Consider the following 13,500-nt stretch of genomic DNA (forward strand, 5'->3'; position numbering starts at 1 on the left):
GGGACGGATAATTTTGAGTTCACAGAACAGCAAATCCAGAAATAGACAGAAAAAAAATAAGTCATTAATAATAGCCATTGTGTGAATTTAGAAATACAGATTCATAGAATCTTTTGAATTAAAAGGGACCTTTAAAGGTCATCTAGTCAAACTCCCATGCAGTGAACAGGGACACCTACAGCTAGATCAGGTTGCTCGGAGCCTCGTTCAGCCTGACCTTGAATGTCTTCAGGAATGGGGCATTTCTGGGCAACCTGTTTCAGTCCCTCACCACCTTTGATCATAAATACTTCTTCCTTAATCCAATCTAAATCTCTCTTTTTTTAGTTTGAAAACATTTCCCTTTGTCCTATCACAACATACTCTGCTAAAGAGTCTGTTGCCTTCCCTCTTACAGGCCACCTTTAGATACTGAAGGGTTGCTATCAGATCTCCCTGGAGCCTTCTCCAGGCTGAACAGCCCCCACTCCATCAGCCTGTACTCACAGGAGAGCTGTTCCATCCCTTGGATCATTTTTGAGGCCGTCCTCTGGATACGCTCCAACAGGCCCATGTTTCTCCTGTGCTGAGGACTCCACATCTGGATGCAGCACTCCAGGTGAGTCCTCACCAGTGCAGAGTAGAAGGGCAGGATCGCTTCCCACATCCTGCTGGCCACACTTCTTTTGATGCAGCCCAGGATACAATTGGCTTTCTGGGCTGCAAGAGCACATTGCTGGCTCATTTCCAGCTTCACATCCACCAGTATCCCCAGGTCCTTTTCAGCAGAGCACTGCACCATCCTTACATCCCCCAGCTTGTACTGATAGCAAGGGTAGCTACAACCCAGTTGCAGGATCCTGCACTTAGATTTATTGAACCTCAGGAGGTTCTGGGCTCACTGCTTTGAGCCTGTCTACGTCTCTATGAGTGGCATCCCAACCCTCGGATGTGTCAACCACACCACACACGCTGATGTCATCTGCAAACTTGCTGAGGGTGCACTCAATCCCACTGTTGTCATTTGTGAAGACATGAAAGAGCACTGGTCCCAGTACTGACCCCTGAAGGACACCACTCGTCACCAGTGTCCATCGAGACATTGAGCCACTGACTACCACTCTCTGGGTATGCTCTTACAACCAGTTCCTCATCCATTATGCAGTCCACCCATCAAATCCATATCTTTCCAACTTGAAGAGAAGGATATTATGAGTTACTGAACCCAAGGCCACTTGAGTTCAAAGGCCACAATGAGTCACTGAACCCAGTGAGGTTCGGATAGATTACATCAGCATTTCTTCCCTTGTCCCTTGGCAGAGTCTCACCATCATAAAAAGCAACAAGTTTGGTCAGATAGGACCTGCTGTTGGTGAAGCCATGCTGGTTACCCCATATCACCTCACTTTCTTCCATGTTCATTAGCATAGCTTCCAGGAGGATCTGCTCCATGATCTTCCCCAGCACCAAAGTGAGGATAATAGATCGGTAGTTCCCTGAGTCATCCTTTCTATCCTTCTTAAAAATGGGTAGATTTTGCCTTTCTTCCAGTCCTCATGACTTCACCTGACCACCATGACTTTTCAAATATCATCGAGAGTGGCTTGGCAACAACATCAGCCAATTCCCTCAGGTCTTTGGGATACATCTCATTGGGACCCATAGACTTATGGATGTTCAGGTTCCTCAGGCAGTTGTGAACCTGATATTCACTTACAGCAGGACACTGCTCCCCCAGTTCCTACCTTCTGAACCACTTATTTAAGGGTAAAGCAGTTGTTTGTGTGTAGAGCAGATGCTACTGAAAACTGAGGCAAAAAAAGGTGATGAAAACCTCAGCCTTCTCTTTGTTTGTTATTACTAGTCTGTGTTGCTCACTAGGGAGAGTATGCCCTCACAGACTTCTCTTTTCATTGTGTCCATCTCCTGTCATAAAGCTGTGCTTCCAATGATACATGAAATGAAGCTTCAACGTTGCAGTAACTTTTTAAAAGTGCACTACATTAATGCTGACATTAAGTACTATGTGATGTATTATTTCTTCACAAAGCTCCCAGAACACCAAGCATTAATATACTACCCTGAATTCTTTCCCTCCTCTGTATACAGAATTTAACAAGTACTGGCAGAGTTTCTGTGTGCAGCGAGTTCTGTAGACACACAAGGTGATATTGCTCACGTCAGTTTACTCCAAGGCAGTGCATTGAACAAAGGTGATTCATACCAATTTTTACTCTGGGTAGCTCAAAGTAACCATAGAGTGAAGGAGGAAAGGAAGAGCAGATACAGTTGCACACCTAAAAGGCAGAAAGCAAGTTGGAAAGAACACAAGTTTTAGCTGCATTTATTTGGGGATATCATTGTCAAATTACAGGTGTTCAAAAACCAGCATTTAATTCATTAATGCTCACAAGGGCATTTCTGGTCATTTTTCAGCAGCAGAGCCTACCACAGACATCCCAAAAGCCTACAGGCTGCTCCCAGCCCAGCTGCTGCAGCGCATCCTGACAAACCCAGCCAAGGCGCTCAGATTTTAAAGGAAAGGTTACAGAGCACCAGAGCGACATATTTCATTTGTGAGCCTTTCTGCATGCCCCAGAAGGTCTAGTTTTTAGGCTTTCTCCAGGTATGCCTTCTGGACAAGCGCACGGAGCTCCAAGCACACCAACACTTCAGGAAGCTCCCAGAGGTGCAGTGTGCAGATTAACACCGCTTCCACCACTTTCCATGACTGGACTGACATACGGCATCTCCAGGACTGGAGGAGGGAGCCCCAGAGCCCCGCCATGCCAGCACTTCATCCTCTCAGAGTCACAAAATCACAGAATCACAGAATGGACAGAGTTGGAAGGGACCTCAAGGATCATGAAACTCCAACCCCCCTGCCACATACAGGGCCACCAACCTCTCCATTTAACAGTGGACCAGGCTGCCCAGGGCCTCATCCAAGCTGGCCTTAAACACCTCCAGGGACGGGGCATCCACAACCTCTCTGGGCAGCCTGTTCCAGCACCTCACCACTCTCTCTGTAAAGATCTCCTCCCTGACATCCAACTTAAATCTTCCCTCCCTCAACTTTAAACCATTTCCCCTTGTCCTGTTGTTATCTACCCTTTCAAAGAGTTGATTCCCTCCTGTCTGTAGGCTCCGTTTAAGTACTGAAAGGCTGCAATGAGGTCACCCCGCAGCCTTCTTTTCTCCAGGCTGAACAAGCCCAGCTCCCTCAGCCTGTCTTCATAGGGGAGGTGCTCCAGTCCCCTGATCATCTTCGTGGCTCTCCTCAGGCCCTCTCCAACAGCTCCTTGTCTCTCTTGTACTGGGGGCTCCAGACATGGACACAGTACTCCAGATGGGGCCTCACAAGAGCAGAGTAGAGGGGGACAATCACCTCCCTGTCCCTGCTGGCCATCCTTCTGATGGAGCCCATGATACCCTTTGCTTTCCGAGCTGCAGAGAACCGTTCCTAATGGGGGCAGCGGCGGTGCCTGCCAGCACAACGACGCGCCGCGAGCCTCCCGGCGGAGCGCGGGCCGATAGGAACAGCCAAGCCGGCCCAACGGCGGGCCGAGCCGCCTCACCCGGGCCGGCAGCGGCCTGGCAGCCACCACAACGCGGCGCTCATGGCCCCGCCGCGCCGCCGCCCCCGCCCGCCCGAGCGGCCTTTCGTCGTGCTCGGCCCCCTCCGGAAGCGTCGTGCGCGTTTCGCCGCTCCGCACAGGAACTGCGCTCAGGCGAGCTGAGTGAGGAGCGCGCGTGATATGGAGCTTGTGCAGGGAAGGGCGCCGGGAAGGGAGGAGCCGTGGCGGTAGCACCTGCCGTGGGGAGGGGGAGCGGGGCGAAGCGGGCGGCAACTACAAGTCCCGGCAAGCCGCGCCGCGCTCCCGCCTCACCGCTCCCGTCGCAGCCGCCCCGAGGGGAAGAGGAAGCGGCGGGAAGGGGCGGTGGGTGGCCGCGGGGCAGCGCGCAGTGCCGCTGGGCGGGGGGGAGCGTGGCTGCGGCGGGAAGGCGGGCGGTGCGGCCTGCTGGGTTAGGCCGCGGTTTGCGTACTGCTCTGGGGGCGGGGGGAGGCGGTGCGGGTCAGAATTGAGATCTTGTGCTGGTAATGCTGGAGATGGACGCTGAGTGGTACGGAGAGGCCTGTTGGGTGGAAGCGGACTGCGAGCCCGAAGTAGACACGGAGCTGAAAACGTGAAATTAAAGCAAACTTCATAAAATGATGAGGCGCGTTTTGGTTTGTTTCTTTAGGTAATGGAGTCTTGCAGCTCTACCAGCATTTCTGAGAGCAAATCGACGACTTCTGAAAGTGAAGATGAGATAGAGTTTGTTGGAGTAAGTACATCTGGAACGTGGAAATGTGCTGCCTGCTGTACTAAGCGTGTTCTCAGCAGCGTGACCAAATGGGAGCAGGTCTCTGAATACTGTGTTCGTGGCCTTGATTTTATCTCAAAAGAACACTTCAGTTTTCAGATTTAAAGATTATTTCATTTGGAAATCCTTGGGGCTTTGGTGTTGGCTTTAAAGATGGTTTTGTTTGGAAATGTTTGTGGCAGGTAACAAATTTATCATGAAGTCATAGAATGGTCTGGGTTGAAAAGGACCACAATGATCATCTAGTTTCAACCCCCCTGCTACATGCAGGGTTGCTAACCACCAGACCAGGCTGCCCAGAGCTACATGCAACCTGGCCTTACATGCTGCTAGGGATGGGGCAAACAGCCTCTTTGGGTAACCTGTTTCAGTGCATCATCACCCTCTGCGTGAAAAACTTCCTCTTAATATCTAACCTAAACCTCCCGTCTCAGTTTCAGACCATTCCCCCTTGTCCTGTCACTGCCCACGTTTATTTTAAAGGGGCTTTTGGCCATTGCATTGTGAAAACAACAGGTGATGTCACTTGGTTCCATGAAGCAGCGAGTGGAGATGCAGAGTGGTCAATGGGATGTATGAGGTCATCCATTTGTCGTCATCATAGATGACTTTTTCAGCAATCACGCGATGTTTTGTTGAATGTTCAGTGAGTAGTCTCACTGAAGTTAATAAAATGAAGCTGCTGCAAACTCTGCAAAATGAGATCCAAATCACTTTAGAGACATACAATCATGGAGCAGTTTGGGTTGGAAGGGACCTTTAAGATCGCCTAGTTCCAATCCCTTGCTGTAGGCAGTCACACTTCCCTCTTTCCCTCTAGACCAGGTTGCTTGCAGTCCCATCCAGCCCAGCCTTAAATGCTTCCGGGGAGGGGGTATCCACAACCTCTCTGGGCAGCCTCTTCCATTGTCTCACCACCCTAACAGTAAAGAATTTCTCCCTAATATCTAGTTGTAATCTACCTAGATAAAACCATTTCCTCTTGTCCTGTCGCTACCTGCCCTTATAAAAAGCCCCTCCCCAGCTTTCCTGTAGGCCCCTTTCCATTACTGGAAGGCTGCTATAAGGTCTCCTTGAAGCCTTCCCCAGGTTGAAGAGTACCAGCTCCCTCAGCCTTTCCTTGTAGGAGGGGTGCTCCAGCCTCTGGTCATCTTTGTGGCCTTCCTCTGGACCTGCTCCAACAACTCCATGTCCTTCTTGTGTTGGGGATGCAGTAACAGAGTTAGGAAGTAATGGGTTAGAGGCCTTAGCAGTCTTCTCAAATTGTGAAGTACTGTGTAGCTACAATACAGCACCTGGTTTGCATCAGTGTAACCTTAAGATACTTGCAGCTATTAAATATCCAACGAAAAATACATATTTTTCATGCTGCCAGTGTTCTGACCTCCATCCACTGTCAGTGAGATGGTGCTGGCTGACAGGCATATATGGAAGAACAGAATATTGGTTTCCCCAGAATGGTAGTCATGCCAATAGAAAAGCAATTGCTAATTGCTGCCAAGATCGATAATCCTGTGGGATTGTCTTCCTGTGGGTTTGGCCTTAATGATTCAAAGAACTGGCAATAGATTTTTTACCTGTGTTACATGGTGTTAGATAAAGTCTAAATTCAGTGTACAGACTTCCTTTCTGCATGGGTTTTAAGGTGCTCAATCATGAAGGACACGTGTATTTTTCCTGAAACTTTAAGTGATTGTGATTCTCTTTGAGTCATCTGTATCTCTTGTCTTTTTTGGATGAAAATTGATCAGTGAGCTGCAAGTCCTTTTTACAACCAGTCAGGTGTGGGTGGGTGTGTGGGAGGGCTGGTGGAGAACCAAGAGCACCAGCTGAAAGAAAGACTAACAAAAATCGACAGGTTTTTGTTGTTGTTGTTGTTGTTGTTTTTTCCTCTTGTTTTTGCATGTGGATAGCTTGTACCCTTTGTGCTGACTTATTCGAGAGAGGCTGACCTTATGGCAAGAAGACTGCTTAGCCTTATTTGTACAGGGCTGGTATCTTGGGACAAGTAGGCTGCTGTTGTCACTGATGAATACAGATTGTGAAAGACCTGTTTTTTAAGATATGAAGACTGGGTGCCAAGCATGGATGGCTGTCTTGGTGACAAATAGCTAGAAATAGCCAGTATGGTCAGCTAGAGGTGCTGCGATTTCTAGCTATTGAGTGCTTGTCCACGTTTTTTCTACTATAATCTCAGGCTCTTGCTTGACAGAAAATCTCATGGGAAGGTAAAAAGGAATTGGATGGAGTTAGCTGAATCTCAGCTTCTTAACTCTCCTTTGGAGTCCTCAGGTTGGCACTGTCTTTGCACTGCCTTACTGCTTAAAGCAGTTGGAAAAATATGAAGTAATTCTCTTAACTTTCTGTTTGGAGATTGCCATTTGCTGGGGTGAGCCAACAGAGCAAGAGCGAAATTCCTGCAGTTCAGACCTTTCCCTTCACGTGATACCAGAGTTTAAATTGGGAATGTTTTCTAGTAGTAAATGCTCTGTGTCTGTAAAAAAAAAAACTATTTCACCTGGCACTATTCCCCAAACAAGCTAAAAAATGTACAAAGTCCACCTGAAGCTACTGCTTGCATAAAGTTCTCAGGAGGGCTGAACATTTGAGGGAAGAAGAGTTGATAGACTTGATTTCCCTCCTTGAAAATAATTTCAGTTCTGTGCCACTGAAGTGAGAAGTTTTGACCTCTGGTTTTCCTTCTGGTATTGACAGCTTCTTGGCAGCGGTAGGGATCAGCTTATGCTGAAGTCAGTGGCTCTGTAGAGGAACAGAGTTCTTCTGCATCATGGCGCTCAACCAGGATGGATCTGCCAAGTGCTGTGACTTGCAGCAATGGCATTTTGTCGAGGGTTCTGGTGTGTTGATTTCAGCAGTTGCCAGCTGGACTTGGGATACAATAATTACTGTTTTCCCTGATTGTTTCTCAAAATATCTGCTGTGGCCCAGATGAGTTGTTGATCTGACCCAAGATTGTAGTTTCTTTTGCCCTTAAGTGTTTGTTTTCCATCTTAATGCAGAAGGTAAGCGACCAACCATTAAAACACAAATGAGCCTAATTGCTGCATTTGACACTTGCATTGTTATTCGAGCGTGCATATGGGCAGGTGGTTTTCCCCTCTTTTGTTGGAAAATGAGGATGTATATCTTTGAGAAGTCATGTTAATAATTTGCCATATTGCATTTGTGTTCAAATTGGAATGCAAACCACTAGCTCGTAAATGTTTAGTAGAAGGTAGAAAATATAGCAGCAAAAAAGGATGTTTCACATATGAAAACAACACTAAACAAGTAAATTCTACTTACAGTTAAAGGAATTTACTTTTCTGTTCACAAGCCTTGAATGCAGGCATAATAAGTAGAGTAAGAATTCTGCTCTCCAGTTGTCAGTTTCATAACTCTTTGATTAGCCTGTTGCTGAACTGAACCAAGGGAATCGAGTACACAGAAATGAGGAAAACCTTTGCACTTGAAGCTACAGCTGTTGGATGTTTTGAAATATTCGTGTCTGATTCTTACTGGTCAGGTGGTCAGTATGGTCTGAGTGTGTCTCTGGACTGTCACATGCCAGCACCTGTTGTTTCTTACAAGGATTCAGCTTATAGATTTATAGAGGCTCTCAATTTCTCCCATAGCAAAACTATCATGGATTTTTTGGATTTGGAAGATCAGATTCTCTTTTTTTCAATTGTAGAAAGTTAAGCACTCTTTTGAAGTAACGTAGCTTAATTCATATAAATTTTGTCATCTGTTCAAGGTTTCATCCCTCATTATTCCTAGTGATAGAGTGAAGACTGTTTATGCTGGCAAGCTGAACAGCTTTATGGCCTTGAAAGGTGGAAGAATGGAAAGAATGAAGTGCAGTAAACACTGCAGAGAGAATTGCATGCTTCTGCAGTTCTTTCTGCTACTTCTCACGAGGCAGTAAATCTTCATAGCCTGCCCTACTTGGTCCATTTTTAAGATGTTCAGGATACTGCCAAATATATGACAGAGGTGGTGGATACAGTGCTGCACCTCTTCAAGAAGTTAGTAAGTTGCTGGCTGTCTCAAGTCCTTCTTCTGCCTGGAAAACTTAAATATGGAATACCTCTGGAGTGTATAACAGTTCTGTGGCACCTGCCAGCAGTGTTCCCAGACAAATGATAGCAGTGCAGTTCAGACACACACACTCACATGACATAGATGATGTTGCACGTGCAGGCTTAAAAGCACAGCTGCACAACAAAAGCTTAGACTTGTTTGGTTTTGTTTATTGACTGTGAGGTTAGATATTATCTTTGAGAATCTGGAAGACTGTTGTCAAATTTGGATGGGAAGCTTTTTGCAGCGCATGGAGATTTTTACTCAACTTTGCTTCCCTTTGTGTGTATTTGTCACACAAACAAGGCCAACGTAGTTACCAGGGAGGATGAGTAAGCTCCCAGGCAGTGAGCATGGATGCAAGAGTAACTAGGAGTATTTCCATCTGATGTATGTCAGCCTACTGATTGTATATTTGTTACATTGATTGTTTAGTTGACACATGATAATGCTGTAGCCTGGTACAGTTTACTGTGTGACATCAGACTCTGGATATAGTGCTTTTTTTTCCTTCTTCTTTTGCCTTTAAGAGTTGAAAGCTTGTCACAATGGATGCACGTGGAGCTCTAGACATTATCTTCTGTCTTCTTTTTAAAACTTACTTATTTGTTTCATTTTATTTTTTCTGACCTCAGAATATCATTTAGTTTAAGCATGGAAGTATGATTTCTTCATTTTTCACACAGGTGCCAACATTCTGCTATCTATCGTGTAGTTGCTAGTAGAAATGTTAAAATTGGTCTGAATAGAGAGTGATTGGGAGTATGGACACATGGAAGCACCAGACAGTGTAAAAATGAAAGGATTTGAAGGCTTGTAAATCATCAGGCATTGATATTGTCTGGACTAGCAGGTCATTGAGGTTACAGGCAACCTGTATGAAGTTTCTCAAGATGCTCATCTGGACAATATTCACACAGATTAAACCTCTTATGTAGTGATAGCAGAAGACTAAGAACGGGCCTTAGAACATTCTAAGGCAAACCCTATAGATTTTAGTGACTTGCAGAGAAGCAGCATGGAGGGATGGAAGAACCGAGATGTGCAAGAGAACGGGACTGCCTAGCTGGGAGGAGGAATGGAGGTGGCATGATAGGCGCTGGATAGCCAGCGTCGCTGCTTGGGATCCCAGCCAGCCTGCCTGGCTGCGTACCTTTGTAAATGAATGCTAGGCAAATGATTTGAACACATCTTGGTGTAATTTAATATATATAACAATATAAATATATTTATAATAAATAATATTTAAATATATTTTAATAACATGTTTGTGGAATATCTGTGTAGAAAGGAGTAGACTTGAGGGTGTAAATATGTATGAAACTATCTCCCACTTTCATAATGTCTGAAGCTCCTGAGGAGTCTGATTTCCTTTGGAGTTAAAATTAAAATTGTCTTTGTGAGACAAACACAACTACAAACAATCCACCATTTGGCTGTACTTAGTGAAATCTGACTCTTCATTTCTTGGTAATGATCTGATATCCTGGTACAGTTGGAAGTAATGGCACAAGTTGAGCATTTCTGACTAGAAATGTGTATTTTAAATTGTTTGGGAAGAGTATAATGTTATTAAAGAAAGTTAAGGTTGTTTATTGTACTTTTCATCGTTGATATTGTTAGTCATTAGTATATAAGTTGATGTTTGTTTGTACAAATGATACATGCGTGTTTTACCAATTCCCTGTAGAAGTCTGTTAAGGTTCCCTTCAGGAATTGTGCTAATATATCCTCTTGAAACCTTGTTGGTAGAATTCCCCTTATATTGTTAATGCTAACAACATGCTGTAATGTGTGCAATACTCCTCCTGCAAGGAGTGCAATTTAATATTTTTGTGTGTGTGTGTTTTTAACACTTTCAGGAAGAACCCTTAAGACCTGTACTTGAATGCATTGATCTTGTCAGTAGCGATGATGAAGAACCTAACAGCAGTTCTTATGCCCATGTGAGTATGTTGTGATTTATCTCAGGACTTTGCAGTAGGGGAAAAAATAATAATAATTACAGTCTCATATTTCATTTCCCACCAGCTGCCTACATGGTAAAGTTCTTAGAGGCATTTTTTGACAAGAGATGAGAAATAGAAGACTTCTTAATACTAGCTTGCTTATTAACCTAATATTAATTGTAGGGCAGGTATGCTGACACTTCATTTTTTTCTAGAGACAATTCTTGCCTTCTTGAGGTGAACTTAGAGCGTTTATTTGTATTTCAGTGCTTTTAAGAAGTGTCACAAAGAAAAGGAGAGGAAAATACCACTTCTGCAGTGACCTCACAAGTTACATAAAGTCAAATGCCAGTCTCTAGCCTGTAGATGTATGTGACTGCTCTGAGACCCTTTCCTTCTTGAAGGTCTTTTTTAGGAGCAGTGTATAGGCCATATAGGCCATAAGATCTTGCTCTGATGTCACCCTGCTTTTAACTTAGTTTTGTTCTTCATAAACTCTCCTAAGAATTTTAGTCTGAAGCAGGCTTGTCAGCTCATTTGCTCAGGGACACGATTTAGCAGAGGGCTGTTAGAGTTAGGGTACTTTGGTCAGGTTGTGGTTGGACTTGATGATCTTTAAGGTCTTTTCCAACCTGAGCAAATGTATGATTCTGTGTGTCCCCCAGCTGCATCGTGCTCACTGTGTGGGACCTTGAGAGGGACAGTGCCTGAAAGTGAACTGCTGGAGTTGGTTTTGGCAGCAGCAGCCATTTCTTGGCATCTGATACGCAGTGTTGCAGTAGATTTGCTCGGTTAATCTGGGTCTTAAGACAGGTCTTCTGTATGTGTACAGGCCCACTCCCTTCTGAAACCTTGTGGAACCTAAGGTTAAAGTTTCTGTACTGAATTATGTCCTGATGAATGTAATAGGCATTGCTTTGTACTGTATTGATGCCTCTTACTAGCTTAACAATTACCAAACAATTTTTAACTTTACAATTGTAGAGAAATACTAAGCGTAAGGATTACATTGACTATCAGAAAGAAAGAGTTGCATCAACCCTGGATCGCCTGGCACGCCATGTTGAAGTGGAGAAACAGCAAAAGGAAGAGAAAAACAAAGCCTTCAAGGTACTGTATGTATTTTGTTTCAGTAGAAGTGTGTAATACGGGCCTCCTAGTCATGTGAGTGTTTGTATTCACTACAAAGTAAATAAAAACGTTGGTGAGCCAGACCTGAAACTGGCTATTAGAGTTCTTTGCTTATGGGGTATTGTATGAAATACAATATGGACTTCTCTTCTGTGGCCTTTAACTGATGTCGTTGCTAGTCTCACTGTGATTTCTGTGGGAAAAAGATAGTAACTTCATGCAGATTGCAAAAATTAGTTTATTTGTTTGTGTTCTTAGCAGAGGGACCTTAGCATTCTGGTTAGATAATGAAAGACTACCGATGGTCACAAAACACTGTGCAGCAAATCCAGTGAAGTATCTGCTCTTGTCTGAGATTTTTAGAATGCTATTTGCCCTGTTTAATGTCTGTATCAGGTATGATGTTGTAATGGGATAATACTTTGCACGTTAAAGGCATAACTGCAGAGCCACATTCTGTTAATTGTACAGTGCAGTCATTTGAAAGAAATGGATTGTTTTGTTTGCATTATCAATGAACTTAAGAGCGTGGCTGCTCTCTGACTGCTGGAAGGAATGGACTGACAAGAACCTTGTGAAATTCCACAGGGAATAGTGCTGATGTCCTGCACTTGGGGCAGACTAGCACTCCTGTTGATACAGGCTGGGGACTGAGTGCCTTGGGGAGCAGCTTGCTGAGAAATACCTAAGGTGTCTTTGGGGACAGGAGGCTCAAAGTCAACCGGCAATATGCTTTGGTAGCAAAGAGTTAAGGCAATTATAGGCAGTGCTATCAGAAGCACAGCTTGTAAAAAGAGGAAAAGGATTTATATTCCGTTTTGCACTTGTTTTACCAACCCAAAAACGTTGGTTTCTACTGCCATACCACCAACATCAGCCTCTGACATCATGGGCTAACATCATAAAATAGGGGGCATTACTTTTGGAGCAACCCCCATAAAATATATAACGTAGTTAATGTATATCTATACATTGCACTGATGTATTTATGTTGACTGAAAATGGAGTCACAAATATACAAAAAAAATTGATGATTTTTTTGGCAACCTTGAAACCTGTTCTCAAATTCCTTAATCAAACCAGAGAGCACTGCGTATTTTTTTCTGTTCATAGGACGTAATGTTCAGCCAGTGCATCAAAATCCATAAACTTAGTTGCCATAACTTGAGTTAGCACTGCACTGCACTGCACCATCCCATGGTTTCAGCCCAGCTAGGGTTAATAGCGCACCGGTGTTTGGTTGTTGCTGAGTGATGGGTACTGGAGGGGCAGAGCTGCTGCTGAGATGGCACTGGATGGGGCCGAGCTGCATTTTGAGCCGTACCAGGCAGCATGCAGCCTGGCTGCAGGTTGTATGTGCCTGGGTTATAAGGAGATGAAGGATCCTTTCTGATGTTCCCAGCTGACTGAAACCACGCATGGTATTCAAGCAGTCTGCAAATTCCTGCATGGTGCAGAGTAAAGAAGGGAGTCGCTTTGGATTTCTGCGGCTGTGTAACGAGTTCATCCCTCCAGTATTCCAGAATGTAATTAAAAGGTCTCCATGCCAAGCTTGGTAGCTATGCTTTCTGTCCATACGAGGGGTATTCTGTGCTTTCCACAGAAGAACCCCTGTCCGAATGAGAAATAACAAAAGCTGTCTCTTGAGGTAGGTTGCCTGTAATGAGCAGGGTGGGTTTTTATTTCTTTGTTTATTTGATTGTTTTGAAATAAATTGGAGGCATTACTTTCAGAGCAACCTACGTACTTAACTTGGGTGTTTTTTCTTGCAAAAGATTCAAAACTGGTCTGATGTCAGAGGAGGCCTCTTTTTAAAATATGTGTGAGGAGACCAAATTGTCTACTCTATCATTTGAATGTTGCCTAAAATGGCTGAGGGGGCAAGGAAGTTTCGCTCTTTATTGCTAAGAGATAGTAAGGTTTATCTCTTGTTTTTCAGAATGCAATACATAGGACACATAGCACCCTCATTTTTCATTACTTGGGGCAT

General features: G+C 44.5%; 1 protein-coding gene across 7 annotated transcripts in view; it reads left to right on the forward strand.

Annotated features, from left to right (window-relative positions):
* The first annotated feature begins 3,599 nt into the window (after nt 1-3,599).
* ZNF451 (zinc finger protein 451) overlaps nt 3,600-13,500 on the forward strand; it is a 38,829-nt gene continuing 28,928 nt past the window's right edge. The window contains exons 1-4 of one of the 7 annotated variants that reach the window (XM_052679765.1): nt 3,600-3,710; nt 4,225-4,308; nt 10,293-10,376; nt 11,364-11,489. In XM_052679765.1, the coding sequence (XP_052535725.1) occupies nt 3,600-3,710; nt 4,225-4,308; nt 10,293-10,376; nt 11,364-11,489 (405 nt within the window). The other 6 variants (XM_052679815.1, XM_052679807.1, XM_052679773.1 and 3 more) reach the window with 6 other exon arrangements.

The sequence above is a fragment of the Tympanuchus pallidicinctus genome, unplaced genomic scaffold (genome assembly GCF_026119805.1).
Source record: "Tympanuchus pallidicinctus isolate F22 unplaced genomic scaffold, pur_lepc_1.0 scaffold1, whole genome shotgun sequence".
NCBI lineage: Eukaryota > Metazoa > Chordata > Aves > Galliformes > Phasianidae > Tympanuchus > Tympanuchus pallidicinctus.